At 42.6% G+C, this 24,491-nt stretch overlaps 1 protein-coding gene across 1 annotated transcript in view; it reads right to left on the reverse strand.

Annotated features, from left to right (window-relative positions):
• The window catches only part of LOC117519654, a 68,745-nt gene extending 45,691 nt beyond the window's left edge, over positions 1-23,054 (reverse strand). Inside the window, 4 exon segments of the mRNA XM_034180927.1 lie at positions 15,791-16,090; positions 17,220-17,347; positions 18,244-18,302; positions 20,300-23,054. Of these exon segments, the coding sequence (XP_034036818.1) occupies positions 15,791-16,090; positions 17,220-17,347; positions 18,244-18,302; positions 20,300-22,822 (3,010 nt within the window). The 5' untranslated portion in view covers positions 22,823-23,054.
• Positions 23,055-24,491: the final 1,437 nt, after the last annotated feature.

The following is a 24,491-nucleotide window of genomic DNA, read 5'->3' on the forward strand; positions in this document are numbered from 1 at the left end:
GACACTGAGAGTGAACACAACATCTTAAATTAAAACAAAGAGAACAGAGAGAGGGAGGAAAATAAAAAAATATACAATAAAAAAATACATAATTACATAATACATAACGAACATAAAACAATAAATACATAACACAAAATAAAATAAGGAAATTAAATTATAAATAAGGTAAAATAGGATAAAGTAAAACAAATAATCAAAGATAAAAGGGACAGAGGGAGTGAGACAGGGGAGATGACCACATTGCTCCTCCTGACATGGCCACCCGCTTGCCTTACACCAGACTTCGGGTGGCACGTACAGCGCTGGAGGTGCATTCAGAATTTTCTTGCTGCATTCTGTCGACATTGCCGGGTTTCATGCAGTGCTTTTTTCTCTTTATTTATTTATTTATTTTTGTCCTGTTTGGTACTGTGTAGACTACTTGGATTCTGGACATGCTGCAAGCCAAATGTGCACAAATCATTCAAGGGGGTTTTCACACACAGTCTGGGTATGCACATGGCATTTGTATGAATCTCGTACATGGCTCCCTTCTGACTGAGGCTTGACTTTTTCGGGATTTGGCTCATTCTCCCTCATTTGGCCTGATTCAGCCACATTCGTGTTAGGTGTGAAGGGGCCCTTAACCTTTATTTTGCAGCCAAGCATTCAACACAGTCAAAAACTATTCATTTATTAATACTATTGGCTCAACCAATAATTTGCACTACTTTTTTTTTTACCAAAATTTGAGCAACTTTAACTTTTTACCCCTGTACAAAATGAAATTGACCTTTCTCGCAGTTTTTTGTTTTTTAACCCCATAACTCCATAGAATTCAGTCATAGATGGTCCAACTATACCTTTTTGTAATCTTTATGATCAGACAAGTAATACGGAATACCCTTCAATATGATTGGAGCATTTTAAAAATTTGACCCCTGTGTAATTCTTCATTTGACCCCTATCTGTCCACCTATTGAAAATCCAAGTGGACACTCTGCTTTTTCAAATGAGTAATGTCAAAGAAGTGTTTGTGCCAAATTTGGTGCTTGCATCACCATTTGAAGAATTCCACTGTAAATATTCTCTTATGTGCTGCACTATTCTACAGAATGGATGGAAAGCTCTTCAACCTGAGCCAACTGAGAGCCAAGAAGAAAATTACCACTTCACTCCTGGACTTCCAGAATGCCAACAACAGCACTGCTTCATGCTTTATGGCCCCTTCACACATAACACAAAGTTGAGCCAATCTGGCTGAAACAGGCCGAATGGGCAAAACCCAAAAAATTCCAGCTGCAGTCGGGAGGGACAGACGGTCAGACAGCCACGTACGGATGCTGTACAATCCCGTGGCAACGGTTTCGTGCATGCTCATGTGCACACGCACAAACAGAGTGCAACCACGTGAGAGGTATGATACCACATTACGCTGACAAAGCAGCGGAAGCAATTAAATGTTGTAAATGTCAATAAATTGAAGAAAATGTGTGAGGGTTAGGGTTAGGGTTAGGCAAAATAATGACAGACCACAGAACATTATAAGCACAATGACTGTACTGTTTAATGTACGATAATCATGTTACTGGTAATGATGTTAATTGATGCTTGATGACTTAAGCTGGGATGGCGTCTGTGTTGGAATTGAGGAAACAAATGGATTTCTTTTTGTCTGTTAAAATATTTAATTCCTGTTATAAAGAGCAAAGAATACAATAATTATCATCCTTCTGTTCCTTTATGTTCATGAACCATGGCCATGGAAGTAAACAAGGAATGAATAAATTAGATGAATTAAATAATGCACTCACATCATGAACATATCAGCCAGCCACACGAAGTGATTGTGCATCCAGCTGTGGCTGGCCAATCGGCGCGCACCACACCAAAGGACACCGCGTCATGTGGACGAGAACTCATGTGGTTGATGTGACGTTTGCCTCACCAGCTGGCCGTTCACATGATCAGATGGATATTTTCACATGGACCAGCTTGGCTGAAGGTGTCTGCAGTACGCACTGAGGTGCAGCTGAACATGTTCCAAAGGTGATATGTGTTCTCATTTTTCTCCATGTCATGAGAACCTATGTGTATCACAGTGGCTAGAGGGCTGTATGTTCTACAACCCCAGTTCTAATGAAGTTGGGACTTTGTGTAAAATGTAAATAAAAACAGAATACATGATTGCAAATTCTCTTCAACCTATATTGAATTGAACACACCACAAAGGCAAGATATTTAATGTTCAAACTGATAAACTTTATTGTTTTTGTGCAAATAAGTGCTAATTTTGAAATGGATGCCTGCAACACGTTTCAAAAAAGTTGGGACAGTCAGTAATATGTTTACCACTGTGTTATATCACCTTTCCTTCTAATAACACTCAATAAGTGTTTTGGAACTGAGGACACTAATGAGTGTTATGAGTGGGTATAAAAGGAGCATCCCCAAAAGTCTCAGCCATTCACAAGCAAAGATGGGGCAAGGATTTGTGAACAACTTCATGAAAAAATAGTCCAGCAGTTTCAGAACAATGTTTCTCAATGCTCAATTGCAAGGGATTTAGGGAAAACCATTGTCAGTTAACAGTTCATTGCTACATCTACAAGTGCAAGTTAAAACTCTACCATACAAAGAGAAAGCCATACATCAACAACATCCAGAAATTCCACCGCCTTCTCTGGACCAGAGCTCATTTGAAATGGACAGATGCAAAGTGGAAAAGTGTGCTGTGGTCTGATGAGTCCACATTTCAAACTGTTTTTGGAAATAATGGACATTGTGTCCTCTGGACAAAAGAGGATAAAGACCATCCAGATTGTTACCAGTGCAAAGTCCAAAGCCAGCATCTTCGATGGTATGGGGGTGTGTTACTGCCCATGGCATGGGCACCTTACACATCTGTGATGGCACCATCAATGCTGAAAGGTACATCCAGGTTTTGGAGCAACACATGCTGCCATCCAAGCAACGTCTTTTTCAGGGACGCCCCTGCTTTTTTCAGCTAGACAATGCCAAGCCACATTCTGCAGGTGTTACAACAGCGTGGCTTCGTAGTAGAAGAGTGCAGGTACTAGAATGGCCTGCCTGCAGTCCAGACCTGTCGCCTATTGAAAATGTGTGGCGCATTATGAAGCGCAAAATATGACAACGGAGACCCCGGACTGTTGAACAACTGAAGTCATACATCAAGCAAGGATGGGAAAGAATTCCACCTACAAAGCTTCAACAATTAGTGTCCTCAGTTCCCAAACACTTATTGAGTGTTGCTCGAAGGAAAGGTGATGTAACACAGTGGTAAACATACCACTGTCCCAGATTTTTTGAAACGTGTTGCAGGCATCCATTTCAAAATGAGCACTTATTTGCACAAAAACAATAAAGTTTATCAGTTGAACATTAATATCTTGTCTTTGTGGAGTAGTCAATTGAATATACAATCCCAATTCTAATTAAGCTGGGACGTTGTGTAAAATGTAAATAAAAACACAATACAATGATTTGCAGATCCTCTTCAACTTATATTCAATTGAATACAACACAAAGACAAGATATTTAATGTTCAAAATGATAAACTTTGCTGTTTTTGTGCAAATATTTGCTAATTTTGAAATGGATGCCTGCAACACATTTCAAAAAAAGTTGGGACAGTGGCAACAAAAGACTGGGAAAGTTGATGAATGTTCAAAGAACACCTAATTGGAAACAGGTGAGTGTCATGATTGGGTATAAAAGGAGCATCCCCAACAGGCTCAGCCATTCACAAGCAAAGATGGGGTGAGATTCACCACTTTGTGGACAACTGCATGAAAAAATAGTCCAACAGTTTAAGAACAATGTTTCTCAATGCTCAATTGCAAGGAATTTAGGGATTCCATCATCTACAGTCCAAATACAATCAGAAGATTCAGAAAATCTGGAGAACTTTCTACACGTAAGCGGCAAGGCTGAAAACCAACATTGAATGCCCATGACCTTTGATCCCTCAGGCGGCACTGCATTAAAAACCAACATCATTGTGTAAAGGATCTTACCGCATGGGCTCAGGAACACTTGAAAAAACCACTGTCAGTTAACACAGTTCGGCGCTACATCTACAATTGCAAGTTAAAACTCTACCATGCAAAGCAAAAGCCACACCTCAACAACATCCACAAACGCTGCCGCCTTCTCTGGTCCCAAGCTCATATGAAATGGACAGACGCAAAGTGGAAAAGTGTGCTGTGGTCTGATGAGTCCACATTTCAAATTGTTTTTGGAAATCATGGACGTTGTGTCCTCCGGTACAAAAGAGGAAAATGACCATCCAGATTGTTACCAGCGCAAAGTTCAAAAGCCAGCATCTTTGATGGTATGGGGGTGTGTTAGTGCCCATGGCATGGGTAACTTACACATCTGAGATGGCACCAACAATTCCATCCAAGCAACGTCTTTTTCAGGGATGTCCCTGCTTATTTCAGCAAGACAATGCCAAGCCTCATTCTGCATGTGTTACAACAGCGTGGCTTCATCGTAAAAGAGTGCGGGTACTAGACTGGCCTGCCTGCAGTCCAGATCTGTCGCCCATTGAAAATGTGTGACGCATTATGAAGCGCAAAATATGACAACGGAGACCCCGGACTGTTGAACAACTGAAGTCGTACATCAAGCAAGAATGGGAAAGAATTCCACCTACAAAGCTTCAACAATTAGTGTCCTCAGTTCCCAAATGCTTATTGAGTGTTGTTAGAAGGAAAGGTGATGTAACACAGTGGTAAACATACCGTCCCAGTTTTTTTGAAACATGTTGCAGGCATCCATTTCAAAATGAGCAAATATTTGCACAAAAACAATAACGTTTATCAGTTTGAACATTAAATATCTTGTCTTTGTTATGTATTCAAATGAATATAGGTTGAAGAGGATTTGCAAATCATTATATTGTTTTTATTTACATTTTACACAATGTCCCAACTTCACTGGAGTTGGGGTTGTACATGGGACGATATGTGTGCTCCAGCTGTGAGTTGCAATGACACAGAGGTCAGGTGCAACACAATGATCACCTTGCAGGCTCCTTCCTGCACTGACATGATCTGAGCAACAAACATTTGGGGGGACACGACACACTCATAGGTCATTCGTGTTGCTTGGGGAGGCACAACACACTCGCATGCCATTTGTGTTGCCTGGGGGGGCGGACATGATATGCTGGCACCCTTTGAACTGTCACCATCTTGGCCGCACCTCGACATTGGTGTCCTGGGCACTACATTCGTGCTAGCCACGCCAATGGGTGCACATTTTCTAAGTGCCCAGCAACTGCTGTTGGAAGTTCGTGAGTGGCACCTTGACTGTGGCCAAGTGTGGGTCGAATGGGCATTTGCCCACCATTAGCCCTCATTCAGCCTGGTGTGAAGACTGGCTTGATCATGACATTCGGCCAGGGTTCACATGGCCAATCATTTTGTGCAGCCCTTCAACCACAGTCCGAATAGTCCGACCTGTGTACGACATGCTGTACAAATATTGCAAATCATGGTCAGATTGGCAGTCCGACCTCATCTTGACACCATTCCAGCACGAGCGTGACGTGAATGTGGAGAGTATGTGCTGTGGCTGAATGGTTTGTGCTGACTGCTGTACAAGCCATTTGAGTGCGGCTCCGATTTTTACGACTGCCATTTGTATCCTCCTTCGGGCACCATTCGGCCCCATTCATGTTATGTGTGGACGGGGCCCTTAGGGAAGAAGGTCTTCAGAAAATCGTTGAAGCTTTTAATGAAGCCTACCCCAAGCTTGGTCTTCACATCATCCTGAAGAAGACACAGATCCTGTACCAGCCTCCACCCAACATGGTCAACCCAAGCTTCTTGGTGTGAAACTGCACGACATGTCTGGGAAAGTGTGACCCACTTTCCATACCTGAGTAGCCAGGTGTCATCAAATACTGGCATCAATGGCGAGATCCAACACTGGCTCAGTGTGCAGGAACTGCCTTTGGCCAGCTTCACACCAGTGTTTTCAACAACAAAGACTTTCAACAGCAGATGAAAATTCTCCTCTACAAAGCTGTTGTTATGCCAACTCTGCTATATGGATCTGAGACCTTGACCACCTACTGCCACCATCTAGCTGAGCGATGGTTTTGTTAATCCCTGCCCAGCCCCAGTACTGGCTTGTTTTGGTTGTGCATTGCTTGCAACTCTTTCATTAGTTTCTGATGGTCTGTTTGACCTTCAGAAGAAAGCTTTGGAATTCTTATGTGTTAAGGTGGCCCTCCTCCTTCGTCATCATAAAGTTTGTATGGTCCAAAGTGTGTTTTATTTTTGTTATATAACGCCTAAAGAGATCCTTGTCATTTGATTGGTGGTTTGTATGTCACATGATATTGATCATTCATCCCCATTTGCCACTGCGTTCCATTTACCATGCAATTTTGGTTCCATATGTTTTGTACATTGCATGCCGCGACTACCGCACGCTCACACTAGTGGCGATGGCACTTAGCTTAAAAACAAACAGCAGCCCAACACAGTGCCCAGACTCGATGGTAACAGAGAGAAATGCTGGATGCACCAAGGGAGCTTGAGAAAGAGTCGGAAGGTCCTGAGAAAACATTGTTTGCCAGAGGCAAAGCCGCGCAGGCCAGGTTGGCCCCATTGCAGGTCAGGTTGGCCCTGCCACAGCTCTGGGTTTGTGGAGAGCAATTGGGGCACAGCAGGCTCTGTCAAATGATAGGGTGAGACGAGGCATTTCAGTCTCGCTACCAAGCTTTGTCAGACACTGTAGGATCAGGAAGGACATAACTCCCTTTTCTCTTGTTTATAAATTAATAAAATATTAAATGACAAGGATCTATTTAAGGCATTATATAAAAAAATAATGAATGTTTTTTTTCATTCATGTCATCTTTCACCTCATGAAATATTCTTACCATTACCCTCATGGACATTCATTATTTGAATAATGGTAGACAGTTGCTTGTGGTATCATGAGTGATTTTAGATGGATCCTAATGAGGAACCTCACTTATCACTCACCTTCACCGCTTTTTCCGGGTTCGGGTCACGGGGGCAACAGCTCCAGCAGGGGACCCCAGACTTCCCTTTCCCGTGCCACATTGACCACCTCTGACTGGGGGATCCCGAGGCATTCCCAGGCTAGTGTGGAGATATAATCTCTCCACTTAGTCCTGGGTCGTCCCCGAGGTCTCCCCCCCAATGGACGTGCCTGGAACACCTCCCTTGGGAAGCGCCCAGATTCCCGAACCACCTCAGCTGGCTCCTTTCAACACGAAGAAACAGCGAATCTACTCCGAGCTCCCCACGGATGACCAAACTTCTCACCCTAATCTCTGAGAGACAACACCCACCCCCTGAGGCAGCCCATTTCGGCCAGCACTTTACCCACGATCTAGTTCTTTTGGTCATGACCCAACACATCCTATTGACCAGTAGATCAAGAGGCTTTGTCTTTTGGGCCTCAAGCCTCTCTTTCAATTACAACAGTACAGCGAAGTGAATGCAATCATTCCCTGCTGCCACTGATTTCTCCAGCCCAATCTCACTCCATTGTCCCCTCACTCATGAACAAGAACCCAAAGTACTTGAATTTCCTTCACTTGGGGCAAGGCCATATTCCCTACCCAGAGTAGGCAATCCATCGGTTTTCTGCTGAGAAATCATGGCCTCAGATTTAGAGGGGCTGATCCTCATCCCAGCCACTTCACACTCGGCAGTGAACCGATCCAGTGAGTGTTGGAGGTCACCGGCCGATGAAGCCAATAGGATCACATCATCTGCAAAAGCAGTGATGAGACCCTGAGCCCACCAAACTGAAAATCCTCCTCCCCCAGACTAATGCCTCGGTATCCTGTCCATGAATATCACAAACAGATTGGTGATAAGGCGCAGCCCTGGCGGAGGCCAGCCTCCACCGAAAACAAGTATGACTTACTGGAAATCCATAATTTTACATGAAAATCCATAATTTTGTAGTAAAAGCCTTGGTTTAATTCAAACTTTTTTCATACTCTGAAACACAGCAGCAGTGGTTCTACAGGTCACTTTATATTGTAAATCCAACTGAAGTTCCCTAATTAACTGCATATTATATCATTCAGCATTCGTTCAAGCATCTCCACTAACTTCTGGATTCTGTTGAGCAGTTTAAAGAGGCATTCATCTTGGTGTACATATTCTGTGATGAAAATCTGACCAAAATAAAAGCAAACTGAAATAAATCTGTGTCACATCTGTTATTTTAAATAACAGTTTATGGAAATAAAGTACTTGACTCTTAGACATTACAAGTAGCTTCACAAACATTGTTTGATAAATGGGAATATGTGCAGTAGAGGAAAAATGAGTTTGAAAGTTTTTCATCAGGGTTTGAAAGTTTTTCATCAGGATGGATGTAAACATTTGTCTGCATATGTATAGGGGAGAAAGTTGACAGAATGTAAAGACTCACAGCTGAATATTCATCTTGAATTGCTTTGCATATTGGTAATAATTTCACAACAAACTCAAGATGATACAGTATTTGCAAACAGTTCAGCCAAATTAACATCAGTGAAGTGTTTGGGTATTATTACTGTTATTATTATTAGTAGTAGTAGTAAGTTTCTTCAGCAGCTCCCTTGTTTGCACTTGGGGTTGCCACAGTAAATCCGAGGTGAATCTGCATGTTGAATTGGCACAAGTTTTACGTCAGATGCCCTTCCTGACACAACTCCACATTACATGGAGAAATGTGGCAGGGGAGGGATTTGAAACCGGGAACCTTCTGCAACCAAAACCAAGTGCACTAACCACTTGGCCACCACCCCTACACTGTTATTATTTATTTATTTATTTATTTATTTATTTATTTATTTATTTAAATTAACAGAGGCTCAGTGGAAAATCAAATATAAAATGTCGAAACATTGCTACCTGGTCCCACAAAAAAGTAAAATACATAAGTAAACATGGCTTTGTGGTTAGCACTGTTGCCCACAGCATGAAGGTTGGATCGCTTCTCACCTGGTCCTTTCTGTGTGGAGTTTGTATGTTCTCCCCCATTTAAATGGGTCCGTTCTAACTCTGAATGTGTTTATCTGTCTGCATGTGGCCCTGTAATGAACTGGTGTTCTGTCCGTGGTCTACTTTGCCTCTTGCTCTATGGCTGTTGGGATAGGTTCCAAGATCCCATGACCTTTGATTGGGGTTGGTGGTATAGAAAATGAATAAATAAATATTAAGTACAAGATTTTCTCACTGAATTACACAAAACTCATTCGGTTACCACATTCAAAACTTCAGATAAATAAATAAATAATAAGAGCTTCATTTCACACAGAGCTACACAGAGTGCACTCAAACATTTTAGACTTCAAAGACTGTAATATAATGCAATGCTAAAATCCCCTCAACCATATGAGCATAAAAATATTCATTCATTCAACACTGGGCAGCACAGTGAATTAGTGGTTAGCACTGTTGCTTCAAAGAAAGTAGGTCATGGGATCAATTCCCACCTGTGGCCTTTCTATGTGGCGTTTGCATGTTCTCCCCATGTTTGTGTGAGTTTCCTGCGGGTGCTCTGGCTTTCTCCCACATTTAAAGACATGAAAGTTAGATGAATTGGAAGCTTTATAATTGTCCAGGTCTCCCTTGAAAAAGAGATTGCAATGGGAATAACCTGGTTAAATTAAAAAATAGGAAACAAAATGTGATGACGGTTAGCCATCTTTGAACTTGTCCAAAGTCTGTGTCCCAAGAATGTTCCCTGTGAATTTGAAGACCCTGGCAGTAATAGGACTGGACTTATACTGAGCAAAGACAGATGGACGGACAGATGGCTGGATGCAAGGCCTTCACATTACCCAATGGCTATATTTTGGCCTCTAATAAAAAGCAGAATATTAATTTCAGCACTGAGTGAATGCAAGTTAAAATTTAGTGGAAACAACAATGGGATTGAGATCGATTAAAAACCAAAATCACAACAACTAATATGTGTCAGTCCGAAATATTTCACTTTGTTGCTCTTTTGCACCTTCTGTGACTTCTCTATCATCACCATGTGGGATTTGCAATACTGATGATGACAGAGACTATCAGGCGTGGCACAAACTGTATGGACACAACTGCAAACTCACATGACTGATAGAGTTAAAAAAATTGGTTTAACAGGCAGGTGGTTGGTATATGTGTGGTCCAGCAGCGTGGCAGAGGTAGCAGTCAGACGAGAGACTGAGGCATAGTCAAAAAACAAGCACAAGTCAAAATACACAGCGTAAGGGCAATCAGAGGCAAGACAAACTCGAGGTCAAAATACCGACAGGACAACAGAACAAAACTAAGCACGGGATGGCGGCTGGAAAGTAACACGAAGTCGACGATCTGGCAGTGAGCTGTGAGACTGTGAGGGCTTAAATAACTGGTGGTGTGATTAGTGAAACAAGATGCAGGTGTCAGTGAAAGTTCTGGAAGGGGGCATGACTAGTGTACAAAGATAAGCAAGGGGCAAGATAGTGAAGGCAGGAAAATTGAGTAGAGTGATGAAAGAGACAAAGATATGTGAACAGGTGCAAGAGCGGAGGTGGATGAAAACAGAGCAAAAGAGTAATAGTGAGAGACAAGACACAAGGGCTGGTGCAGGGGCAATCAAATAAGAAGGGCAAAAACTGAAAACAAAGATAAATCATAAACCATGGACAGAATGCAGAACAACAATGACAGGCAACAAACTAAGCAACCACAACTGAGAAGAGCAAAATAAACTACTGATAAATAGAGAATAAACAAACCTGGTGACTACAGAATAATGCAATCAATAAAAGATAACTGATAAACAGAAAATGCAATAAATAACAAATGGAACATAATCAGATCAGCAACACTGAAGATAAATAATAACAAAACCCTGCGACTAAAGCATAATATAATTAATGTGATAAACAGAATGAAACTAAGACTAAAGCAGTATAAGAGACCAAGAGTGAAAGCAAATAATAAACAAAGCAAAACTAAATACATGGCAAAGAAAAGATACACAAAGACAAAAGGAAACAAAACCAATCATAGTTGAAGCATGACCATGGCAATCTGATATAATATAAATAAAACACAGAAAATTCAGAACATGAACCCATCATGGGCAGGAACATGACAGAGACGTGTCGATAGAATACAATACAATATGCAATATGACATGACATGACACAACACAATATGATATGATGTTTGTGACTGCAGGACCTTTGTGGCCTGGTGGTGGGATCGAACCCAGACGGCTCGCACTAAAGACCATTTCTCTACCAGGTCAGCCAAAGGGGAATTCCCCGTTAGCCAAACTAGCGGGAACGTCTTTTCAATCAGGACCCAGGACCGTCCTCCCGCTACAATATGATATGATATGATATGATATGATACGATACGATATATGCAATTCACAACCAGGTCAGTTAATTTATTTCAGATATGTGATTTGCAGTGACATTTAGCCCTCAGATTTGATTTCAGTGAAAGCTGACAAACTAAAAGTATAAGCAAATCCCATTTGGCATATGCAGAGCAGGTGGCTCTGTGGTAAAAGAGTTGGACTACCAACACGAATTAATTAATTAACTGCATTTATTTTGACTGAAGAAAAGAAATAATAATAATAATAATCCACAAGAAAAATATGCCAACCAGCAACCAATGCTTGAAAAGGAGTAAGAAAAAGTAAACATTTATAAACTCCCCATTCTCAGTGGGGAGTTTATACCATACATTAAAATAGATGACAACTTAATTACGTAAATCCAAGATATTTGTATTTTGCATCACCACTCTCAGCTTCATAGTGGAGTGGAACAGAGACAGAGTTTCCTTCAACAAAATAGATCAAATCTATGCTTGCATCTCAGATGTGCCCTCTGGCAAACTGTAGCTGAACTTTCAAGTCTTCCTTTTAAGAAAATCCTCCTCTGTACCACTTCATCATGAAGCTGTATAACTGGGGATACAAAATGCAAAACTTGCATTGTGCACAGTTTCTCCAATCATAGCCACTGAAGCCTATAACTTTTTCTGGGTGTCTTGGTGGCTTTCATCTCATTTTGATCCCTCATCTCCTTCTTGCACAGTTACTTAGTTTTTGAGAACTGCCTCCTCCAGACAGATTCATCATACAGTATCATACTGTTTGTATTTCTTAAAGACCGATGCAATTTAAGTCCAAGACATATTTTGGAAATGTCAACGTATCCATCCCCTGAATTGTCTGAAGAAAACTGGCAATAAAAAGGATTATTTACGTGTTTCCAAAGGGGAGCATTACTTCTGCAACCCATCATCTTGGCTTTGGTATTTTTATTTAATTTATATCAAGTTGTAGAGATCTGCCTTGAGTTTAAGGAGGCTCATTTTAGAAATTTTAGTATCAAGAAGCCTGAATTGCTTTTTGAATATGAAATGGCATAAACAAATTAAAATCTGTAAAATCCCAAGGGGCTGACTACTTTTTCAAGGCACTGTATATTTGTGCTTCTCTGCACTTCTTTATCCAACCCATTCAATAAATCCACCCCACAACCTGAAATACACATACTCTTCATAGTTGTGTGAACACATAGACATGAGACTGAGTTGAGGATTTGATTTCAGGTGTTTGGTTCAGGCTACCTTTCTGTATGTTTGCACAACACATCTTATCTGTCCCACTCCATCCAGCTGTAAATGGGTGCTGGTTTTGGCTGGGTGAGTAACCTGTGATGGACTGGTGCCATGTCCAGGGGGACTCTCATCATGGACTCTTCACACCCCGTATAAATCTTGCTGTTTCTGTTCCACTGCACATGTACAGTTGTCGTCATCATTGCTTTAAATCATTACATTGTGTTTGTCGTTCAGCTACTAAGGAGTCTTAGTTCGCCTGTCAAAGGCATTCAAAAATTGGGCCAATGAATCTGGGCTGGCAATACCCCCCCCCCCCCCCCCCCCCCCCCCACACACACACACACACACACACACACAAACACAAACACACAGTGCTTTGGGATTACACGTTCTGCTCTTATAAAGGCATACACATTGCACCTTATATTGGGAATGTTAATTGAGCAAATGCTATATCTATAAGTCGTTTAGCGTAAGTAAAGCATCAATTCATGTGGAAGAATACTGTGATTTTTTTTAAACCATTTGTAATTGTGTGAAACCAGTGCATCCTTACTCCTCTCAGTGTCACGTTTGCTCTCAGTGTTGTCTTTTTTTCCACCAGATTTTCTAATTAGATTTTTTTTCAGTTTTGTTTTAATTCTTTATAATCTCCAATTACACAGAGCACCTAAAAACTCTGTTCAGTAAATCTTATACAATGGTGCCCTCTGCAGGCGAATAAAGGCTATTACATCACTAGTGTTAGAACGTGCACCACATGTTTACGTTAGGGCATTTTATCAGTCCATTGGTTTGTCTAAAAAAACAATTTCCTTAGAAATCTTCCCTGAGATGACTCTATTGACTTATAGCAATTTTATATAGTAAGTCCCTTCGGCTGCTCCCTTGTTTGCATTCGGGGTCGCCACAGCAAATCCAAGGTAGATCTGCATGTTGAATTGGCACAGGTTTTACGCCGGATGCCCTTCCTGACGCAACTCCACATTACATGGAGAAATGTGGCAGGGGTGGGATTTGAACCCGGAACCTTCTGCACTGAAACCAAGCGCATTAACCACTTGGCCACCACGTTATATTTGACTGCCATAAATACTAAAAGCCTCAATACATTTGATTTTGAAGGGGTTTTTTTTTTATGTTTTAGTAGCTTAAAACTAATAGATTGCTATTTCTCTCACACCATGAGGGGAAATAAAGGCATATAAGTATGTTGTTTGGGATATTTTATATGATCACAGTGGTGAAATTTAGTGAAATCGTGCAGGGATTGCTTCCATATGATTGATCAATCTTTGGAGGATATGTAATGATGTTATGCAATTACTTGTAATCAGGGTATTAGATATACGTATGTGGGTAAAAATGACCTTTTTTCTGTGTATTTGTCTGTGTGACAAGCAATCTTTGTTGATTGGAAGGTATCGACGCGCCCTCTGCTGGACACCTTAAAATATTACAGATGAAAAGGTCAAAAACATTTCAGCACCACGGACAGCTTCGAATGTGAATGTCCATCATTTTTACCCAAGGCCAGACTTTGCGCCTGTCCGTCTGTCTGTGCTCAGCATAAGTCCAGTCCTATTACTGCCAGCGTCTTCAAATTCACAGGAACCATTCTTGTAACACAGACCTTGGACAAGTTCAATCATGGCTAACCTTGACCTATTTTAAGAGGTCAAAAGGTCACATTCTGTTTCCTATTTCCTATATTTAAACCTGTGATGAGCAAGACTGTCTTATTTGTGTGTCATATGACTGAAGCTTGAGACTGGAGGATTTTCTGTGAAATGATTCATCCCTTGTGTGTTCACACTTCTTCCTGAATATATTTGATCTCAAAAGTAAATCCCAACCTTGAATTTTAGGAACAGCACTCCTTTTTAGTGCTTTAATTGAAAGTCAGACGAGCTGACCTAAATATGTTCTGGCCCGGCAGTCCTCCCTGTGGACTCCCTTGCTGCAGACGAGGGTACCCTGCTCCTCCACAATTCTCTCTGTGGACACTCATTTCTTATTAAGAGAATTAATTTCGATCTGAGCCACATATGATGACCTAATTACCCAGCTAATTTAGCCACTGGCCAGCTCTGGAGTGTTGATGGCAGGAACTAAATCCCTGAGAAGCAAGATTTTAAAAGGGCACAGAGAGAAGCCAGGGGCCCTTCAGCTCACATTCAGGTGTGGTATTTGGAGCTGAGCCCCGCTTCCTCCCTGATGCTTGTGTTCACGCTCGCTGTCTTAATTAAAGTGATATTTCGAGAGATGAGGTTCTGTTTGTTCAGTTAATGAACCCGACTATTCTCTGCGGGCAAATGGAAATGCAAGCACTCCAATTAGCATATGTTAGCATTTTAGTGTGTTTATTCCTCACTGTGCTAAAAACAGCTTACCAAGGCAAAAAGCTTTCCAACCCTGAGAGGGGAGCTGTTGAACCTTTTGCACACCAGAAAAATTGACTAGAGCTAATTAAACACAGATCTCACAAACTTACATTTAAATGCCTTTGAGTTTCTCTTTTATTCTTCTCCCCACAACAGGATTACAGCCATAGATTGTATGATCTTATGTGCTGAGGGAGACCACTTATTCAGGAGACATTCAGAAGACCATATGGAAAAAATATTTTATTTTCATAAATGTATACAGTACACGTGTAGGGAAAGCTTCCCCTGTTTTGTTTTGTTTTTTACAGTTTTCCATGACATTTGCAGCTTGCATATATACGAAAACTACTACTCTTCATTACTCACACAACCTCCAGTAGCAAACAAATATACAAATAACTTTTTTGTCTCCTTAAAACTGAAAAATATAAATTCAAAATGTGTGCAAAGGATGTTTACAGTAATGTTTTTTTATTATTATTATTATTTGGATGCACCAACCATAACTCCCATTTGATTGTCTAAATAATAAAAACAATATTAATAATAATGAGGCTGACGGATTAACCAGGTTGCAGTGACATGTCAAATTAAATGAATTGTCATTTCCTTTCATCTTTTTTTCATTATTTCTGTCATTCAGTGAGCTGCATGTTCCTCGTATTTTTCACCCCACTTACATTACAAGTTCATTCATTTATATACCAAATAGGCTCATTCTCAATAGTCATATGAGATTATCCATCACTTTAATCATGCCTTGTAGCAGTCCATTTGAAAATCAGTCATTGTACAAGTCATTATTTATCCTCACAGCCTCTCCCTGGGGGGACATCTGAAGACGTCGTTTCTTTCCGAAGGTTGAGAAGGAGTTGTGGACGTCTAGCTCACTTTTCTGCACTGCAGGCCTCAGGGTGCAAAAGCCTGATGGTGTCCCAGGGATGTACACGTTGTGGTGGTAGTCTGGTGGTGGGTGAGGGTGAGGATGGGAAGGAAGTGAAGGCTGCTGTTGCTGTGGTGGTGGTGTGCATCGGGGAGACCATGGGCGAGATGGTGCCCCACTAGCAGAAGGAGACATTTTATAATCTGTATAAAAAAAATAAAAAAAAAAGAATCAGACAATCAAATTAAAGGGGTCATAATGTCTGAAAGGTTATTTTTATTCTACCTTTTACACTTAGATATAGATGGTGTTTTATGTAAGATATCCCCAAAGTTCTATATTCAGATGATTAAGCATGTAAAGGTTCTTCTGCTGAAAATTTAATTTGGGTCTGAAATGACTTGTTTTAGAATTCACAGAACTCTTAACTCTTGTCTCTGGGCCTGAGTCCCTAGTGGTCATTCCTGGACTAGCATGAAACAAATGAGAGTCTACAACAGTCCCCTAGATGGGACACCAATACATCACAGGTTACTTCCCCAGACACGTACCCATTTTCACCTGGGTGGACTTGGACAATGTGCATGATGTGTGGCAGGTTAATGACAAAAACATAATACTCAACACACCATGATGTTTGCCTGATGTTTGATGTTACTGTTTGCCTGTAAGGGTGTTTTGACTATGTACCATATCACATCTGCATGACTTCATTGTGAAAGCCATTCAAACTAATCACTCAACAAGTATTTGCTGATCAATATATGCTTCAAATCATCCATCTAGGTGTCTTTGTTGTTGAGATATCCCACAAAAAATGTTTTTAGGAACATCTTTTTCCTTGACCTTTGACCAAACTACACCAAAACTAAACACCTCTAAATATCTATCCAAGTAACATTCCCACTACATTTGAAGGAAATATTTCTAGTCAGTTCCAAGTTACAGATGTATACACACACACACACACACACACACACACACACACACACACACACACACACACACACACACACACACACACACACACACACACACACACACACACACACACACACACACACACACACACACACACACACACACACACACACACACACACACACACACACACACACACAGGCCAGTGAAGACAATACCCTGCTTATTCAGTGCAAAAATGATCTATGCCTGAAATGTTGACAGACTAATAAAAAGTTACTGAACACCAACTCTTCCAAAAGCACCCAGCCAAGTGTGGAGTGTGACAGCATGTGTTGTGCTTGGGGGACTTCAGGTGACAGGATTAAGTTGAACTGACAGCCTGTTTCAGGTGCATTTGACCTCTCTTACCTTTCATCCCTTTCATGTGAGTGCCCCAGGTCCAGTACTGTCCAGGTCCCATGGAGGTGACATAGTTTTCTGGATCTGCATGCATGGTCTTATGCATTAATGTGCCATCCATGTTGATAGAGTTGTAACTGCAAAAGAGAAAGCTGCCAGTCTGTGATCACATCAAACTGATTCATGTAATACACCCATATAATAACTGACTTATTGACCAGCTGCACACTACAAGGACCTAAATCCAAAGAGGTAGATCTAACTAGGAATAATTATTATGTCCACCAAGGGTGTAATAAAATCATTGGCGTTTATTTATTTATTTATTTATTTGTCTGTCTGTCTGTCTGTCTGACTGTTAGCAAGACTACATCAAAACTACAGCATGGATTTTGACAAACTGTTCACCACAGATAGATATTAGGCCATGGAAGAATCCATTAAATTTTGGAGGTGATCCGAATCCGGATCTGGATTCTGGATCAAGTTGCACTTTTATGCTTTGAAGGATTACTGTTAACAAGATCACGTCAAAACTACTGGACGAATTTTGACGAAATTTTCAACACAGATACATATTATGCCATGGAAGACTCTATTAAACTTTGGAGATGATCCGGATCTGGATCCAGATTCTGGATGAAGTTTCACTTTATATAGGCTTTGAAGGATTATGTCAAAACTACTTCATGGATTCTTACCAAATTTTCACCACTGTTACATATTAAGCCATGGAAAACTCCATAAAATATGGGAGGTGATCCAGATCCAGATTCTGGATCAAGATTTTCCTTTTTTATAGGCTTTGAAGGATTACTTCAAAACTACTTCATAGATTCTCACTAAATTTGCACCACAGACCACTTAATTTTGGAGATGATCGGGATCTGGACTGGCAGACATCAGAAATCTCTGATTGCTCTTGTTATATGTGGTTTGCTTTCGTCGTGATGGCGTCACGAAAAGTTAATTAATCTATTAGTCCGTGATTCCATCACGAAAAGTGCCACGTGGAATTTACTGCAGTTGCTACCTCTTAATGGAGGAGTTCTGATTCTTTGTCAGAGTCCAGTCTGTATTTGGCTGCTTCAGCTGCAGAAAAAGAAAAAAAAAATATGGCTTAAAGCAATAAATACTTGGAAAATAACATTTTTTTTTCAAAAATGAGAGGTTTCGATAACAAGTTTCTTTACTGGGAATATTGAATTTGTGATGGATCGTGGCTGCCGCCCTGTGGCTGTTGGAGGGAACGTAGTTTTAAAAGACTGAATGTGGTTTTACAGCAACGACTCGCCTGTCACTTTTGCTTTTATCCTTCGCGGCGCAGCAGGAGGTGCAGAGGAGGGCAACCAAGCGCTGTTTACTCCGGCTGGGACTCTTGTTGGAATCCAAGTTGTTAACAAGAAAAAAAAATGCGTCGTAAGCGTTTATTATTAGAATCGGTATATAAAATACACTCAACGCCAAGTGTGCACAAAACCAATTAGAATCCCACCGGGACGAAACCAAACAAGATTTTATCTTCAAAGGAAACTGTGCCAGGGAGGAAATTAAGAAAATTACACACGTCATTGTTTTGTGGGTTTATGCATCATTTTTGCATTAATATTTGCCTAATGTTCCTCGAGCATGTTTTTTAATTAAAAGTTTCGCAGGGAGCCTTGGGAAGTTTGCAGTCCTTGCTGCTGTGAGAGCACGCCTATGCATGCGCGCACGTACCTGTCGTGCGCGTTCTTCATGCTCGAATGTGAGTTTAAAGTCTGGTTTCACCTTCAATTCATCATCCACGCGCGCCCGCTTCGTTAAAGGCCGAGGAGTTTGTCTGTGAAATTTAATGTGGCAGTGAAATGTTCGTGTGGGGAGGGGAGGGGCACCCGTGGGTGAAGCAATTAACGTCAGCAAGGACACTTTCTCCTGCTCGAGGCAGAACAATCATCGTGACCTCCAAGTCCTTCTCGTGGTCAGAGGTTTTATGGAGCAGAGACCGCGCTGACATTTCCTCGTCTGCGCGCCTTGGAGACGACAGTGACCATTACGCACACATTTACGCACCGCTTCTCCGCCTATTGGAATTACAAAAACAAAAAACAATGGCCTCCGTGAATCCACCCCACCCCCCACCCCCCCACCTTATCACTGCTCGACAAATATGAAACCACATCTCCCTCCCTCTCGCTCTCTCTCCCTTCCTCTCTCCTCGCATTCAAATTGGCCAATCTACAGGCGGCCCACGTCTCAGTCCAGCCATGTCCTTGCCCCCCTCCTTCTCCTTGCTCCTCTCCTCACTCGATGTCCTTTCCTGTCTCCCCAAAACCGACCATTTGCCATTTTTCATCAATAATGGACAGCACCCCACCCCCATCCACCCGCGTATACGCCATATTGTGCGAACTATAATGGTTCGGCTGTGCCCTTGAGGCGCAGTTAGTGAGGTTATCTGTCCTGTGTTGTTACTTTGAGAAAGACAAGAAGTATAGACGCAGAGTCGTCTGAACTCGACACGGATTCCACTGCAGTTCACCTTGTCTGTCAAGCACATAACCTTGAGTTTTTTTATGAGCTCAGGTAACGGGTTCGTGCGTATATCTGACAAAGTCACTTGTATGACAATGTGCCATGTTTGCGAATCCAGGTCATTGCTTTATCTCTTCTTCCTTTCACGCAGTAATTGATTTCTCATCCTTAGGAGAGGGGATGTGCACAATGTGCTCCTTTCGCTTCGTGTCATTAACACTTGAAATGTAATCCCACATAATCTCATTTCATTCATCACGCTAAATGTTATAATTAACAAAACAATCAGGATAAATTATTACCATAATTACGAACCACTGAGACAATATACAGCATTCTGAAAAGGGGAATTTTTTTACACGGAGTAAGTTTAAATCAGACTCGGATGAGTAATTTGACCTTCGTGAGGGAATGTCACGGTGTTGATCCTTATCAGATATAAAGCTACGATGTTTTTGTTTTTGTTTTTGTTTTGTTTTTTTTTAGGGGGAGGCGGGGACTGAAACAGCTTGATTTAAATGAACAGTTCTCTCTTTAAGATGAATACTTCACAGTTCTATATTTAAACTGAATACCTCACAGGGAGTCGTGGCTCCGTTGTTCACAGATGCGCTCCGGCTTTGCGCGTTCCACGAGCTGTCCGCGCTCGTCGCCTCGTTGTTCCTCGGTGTGCCGCTCGCGCTGCACGGCTTCAGGAACATAAAGTCACTTTTGGCTGATTCGGGCGTCAGGCACACTTTATAACAGTATGATTGTGACAGACTGCTGTTTCCATTTACCTCCGTGCAGTTGGTCGGCACTTTGGCCGCAGATGAAATTTGCAGGTTGAGGTTGGATTTTTTGAACACCTCCGGGGGCGGCTCGGGTTGGAAGCCTGCGCAGCAGCAGCAGGCGAACGGTGGCATGTTGTATCCGCTGAAGGTCTCCCTGTCCTTGTAGCATTTCACCACCGCCAGGACGATGATCGCCACCAGGAATATTACAGATATTGTGCTCAGTGACACTATCAGGTAGAGGGCGAGGTTTGAAGGGGGCTGCGGGCTGAGTGTGAGGTCTCCGAAATCTGACAGCGACTCAGGAACGGTGTCTACTACAGAGAGAACAATAGACACGGTGGCGGAGAGAGGCGGCTGTCCGTTGTCCTTGACCAATACGACCAGTCTTTGTCTTGTTGCGTCTTTTTCCATTAAGCGTCGGATAGTCCGGATTTCCCCCGTGTACAGAGCCACACTAAACAGCCCCGGATCTGTCGCCTGCAGCACCTGATATGACAGTCGGGAGTTTTGACCCGCGTCTGCGTCGAGCGCCGTTATTTTAGTAACCAGATATCCAGCGTCCACTGAGCGCGGAACCACTTCTGTGGCCACGCTCCCGTTTTTCGGCAGCGGGGATACAATAACAGGAGAATTATCATTTTGATCCAGAACAAAAACATTAACAGTGACATTACTGCTCAGAGGAGGAAAACCCGCGTCCTGCGCCTGGACCAGAATCCGAAAGTTTCTAAGTTGTTCATAATCAAAAGAGCGCAGTGCGTAAATGTTGCCGTTGTCGGAGTTGATGGAAACATAAGTGGACACTGGCATGCCCTGAATCTGACCCTCGAGAATGGAATAAGACAGATAGGCGTTCTGGTTAGAATCGGGGTCGAATGCAGTTACTGAGCAAATGGAAGCGCCCGGGGCATTATTCTCGGTCACATAGACGGTGTAGGAAGGTTGAGAGAACCGCGGGGGGTTGTCGTTAATGTCAGACACTTGGACAAGGATGGTTTTCTTTGTGGAGAGCGAGGGGGAGCCCAGATCGCGGGCAGTGAGGGTGATGTTGTACTCAGACACTGCTTCCCTGTCGAGAAACTCGCTAGTCACCAGGGTGTAGTAGTTTTTAAAGGATGAGTGGAGCTGAAACGGGACGCTGCTAGGAATTTGGCAATCAACGTTCCCGTTCTCTCCCGAGTCCCGATCCATGACACTAATCACGGCTATCACCGTGCCCGGTGGCGCGTCCTCCTGCACTGGTGTGGACACTGATGTGAGGATGACTTCAGGCGCGTTGTCATTCACATCCAGGATGTCCACGAGCACTTTACTGTGCACCGCCACAGCAGAGGGTCCCCTGTCTTTCGCCTGCACGTACAGCTCGTACACACTGGCTTTCTCATAGTCCACAATGCCCTTCACCCTGACTTCACCGCTATAAGGGTCCACGGTGAACAGTTCGCGCACTTTGAGCGGAGCGTGCCCGCTAAACGCGTAGACCACCTCTCCGTTTGCGCCCTCGTCCAGATCCGTGGCGTTCAGTTTAAGCACCAGAGTCCCTCTTGGTGCGTTCTCCACCAGACTTGCTCGGTAAACTGAGCGATCGAATACTGGCACGTTGTCGTTTGCGTCTAATACCGTGACAGTTATCAGCGCGGTGCCAGAGCGCTCCGGCGACCCGCCGTCAAAAGCAGTCAGAACCATTTCGTGCTTCTTCTGTTGCTCCCGGTCCAGCGGGATGTCCAGTACGAGCTCCGCAAACTTGCTGCCGTCATTACGCGTCTGGATGTTCAGGACAAAGTGCTCGTTTGCGCTTAGCTGGTAGGAGCGCAGAGAGTTGGCACCCACGTCCTGGTCCTGCGCGCTTTCTAACGGGAAACAGGAGCCAGGAGCCGCCGATTCGGTGATGTCAAGATTAAACTCGCTCCATGGGAAAGTGGGAGAGTTATCATTCACGTCTAAAATCTCCACCTCCACTCTATACAGTTCTAAAGGGTTTTCAATAACCACTTGTAAGTGCAGAAAACAGTTTAGGCTTCGCTCACACAGCTCCTCTCTGTCAATCTTTTCGTTCACGAACAGGATGCCGTTCTCCAGGTTCACTTCTAAATACTGCTTCTTTGCGCCCGAGACGATTCGGAATCGACGTGCTGAGAGCTTGGCCACATCCAAGCCCAGGTCTTCAGCGATGTTACCCACAAAAGCTCCGTGATCCAGCTCTTCAGGGATAGAGTAGCGAATTTGCGCAAGAACCAGATCCACTACACAAGCGCACAGAAGCAGGGACACAACGATGCTTGTGACGGATACCCAGCTGCCTCTGGAGAGCCCGTGATCCATTTCAGCGGCGCGCGTAAAAAGCTCCTCACCGAGACATTTTCCACGTCACAAAGACATTTAACTTTTTTCTAATTAAACACAGAAGTAAAGCCTTTTTAAAAGTTAGAATCACCAGCTGTACGTAGGTAACATCTGGATGAACTGATAACTTTAAGTGAGAGGAGCGCTGAAGTGCCTGTCTCCTTCTCTCCTTCTGTCTGCTGTGATCCGCGCGCAACGCTGATGATGTGTGAAGCAGGAAGGCTCGCGCTTTGATGCTGGTGAGGGAGGCGCGTGTCTGCGTGCGTGTGTGTGATTGTGTGTGCGTGAGAGAGAGTGAGAGAGAGAGCGAGAGAGAGAGAGAGAGGGTGGACGTAACTCCTCGCAGCTCCGTATTGGAGGACGCTGACACCAGGCGCGACTCTAATTATTGTGGACGTTTAACCCTTTCTCGGCCACGCGTCTGCCTTTCATTTGACCCATTAATGGAACCGACGAGGAGGAAATGTGACACTAGAGACAGATTTGGATTAGGAGACAAATTATTCTGTGGGTGTACAATGTCGAGACATGGTGGAATAAATTATGTAAAAAAAAAAGTTCTCAACAACTGGATTTGTTATATAAAATCAGTTTATTATTCTTTTGAATCATTCCTGCAATATTCAAACCTACATCTATGCTTTGATTTCATTCAGCAAAGCCCCAACTATTAAATCAGTATATGCAGGGAAAACAGTAAACCAGTGCCCTTTTGGCTACCCCTCAAACGCGCCAGTGACCACGCACAGCCAGATTTGGACTCGTGGGATTCTGTGATGCTTTTTAATGAGAGTCCTTTTGAAGATGAACATCCCTATTGCCAAAAAAAAACTCATCCATTAATCATCACAAACAAATGTGATCGTGCAAAAGGAATTATTGATGATGGGTCAGGACATTTTATTTTAATCAATATGTAATTGAGTGTGAGCTGCAGCTTAAAATGATTACAGTGACATTCGTGATGCACATGAAAACACAAATAACACGACTTTAAATCACATAAGAAGGTCTGGACACATATCAACTCAATCAACATAAAAGCAATATCATAATCATGATCATGCTGACTGTAATCAGGTATTAGATGACATTAAGGGAAAATTGCAACAGTAATGTGGTTGCGGTTTATTAGATAAAAATACAAACACGTTGTGTTCACATGTCAAAGAGGATGAGTCGGCTTCTTCAGAGAGATCTAACGTTTTCCCTCCTAATCCTGGTCCAGTCAGTCTCCTGCTGAGCCACAAGGGAACCAAAGATTCCTTTGTGAGTACTGGTTCGACTCCAGACAGACATGAGTGGCATCTTAATAAACGGTGGTTTTAAATGTGAAAGTCTCCTCTTGGGGCTGACGACACAGAGGCGACAGCACACAGTTTTGGTTTGATGACTGCTGCAAAAGTAAGAAATCAAGAGAAATCATGCAAGAAGTTGCAACATCTTCCGCACAGTTTAGTAGGTTCGCTTTGGCAGTGATCAAATGACTCACTGTATACTCTGTGGAAAATCAGTGCATGCAGACTTTGGATGTCATGAGTGACAGGCTGCAACCAGTGGTGTAGCAGCCTCAGCACGGGCCCCAGTGCAATATATACTCAACAAAAATATAAACGCAACACTTTTGGTTTTGCTCCCATTTTGTATG

This window comes from Thalassophryne amazonica, chromosome 11 (genome assembly GCF_902500255.1).
Source record: "Thalassophryne amazonica chromosome 11, fThaAma1.1, whole genome shotgun sequence".
Classification (NCBI taxonomy): Eukaryota; Metazoa; Chordata; class Actinopteri; order Batrachoidiformes; family Batrachoididae; genus Thalassophryne; species Thalassophryne amazonica.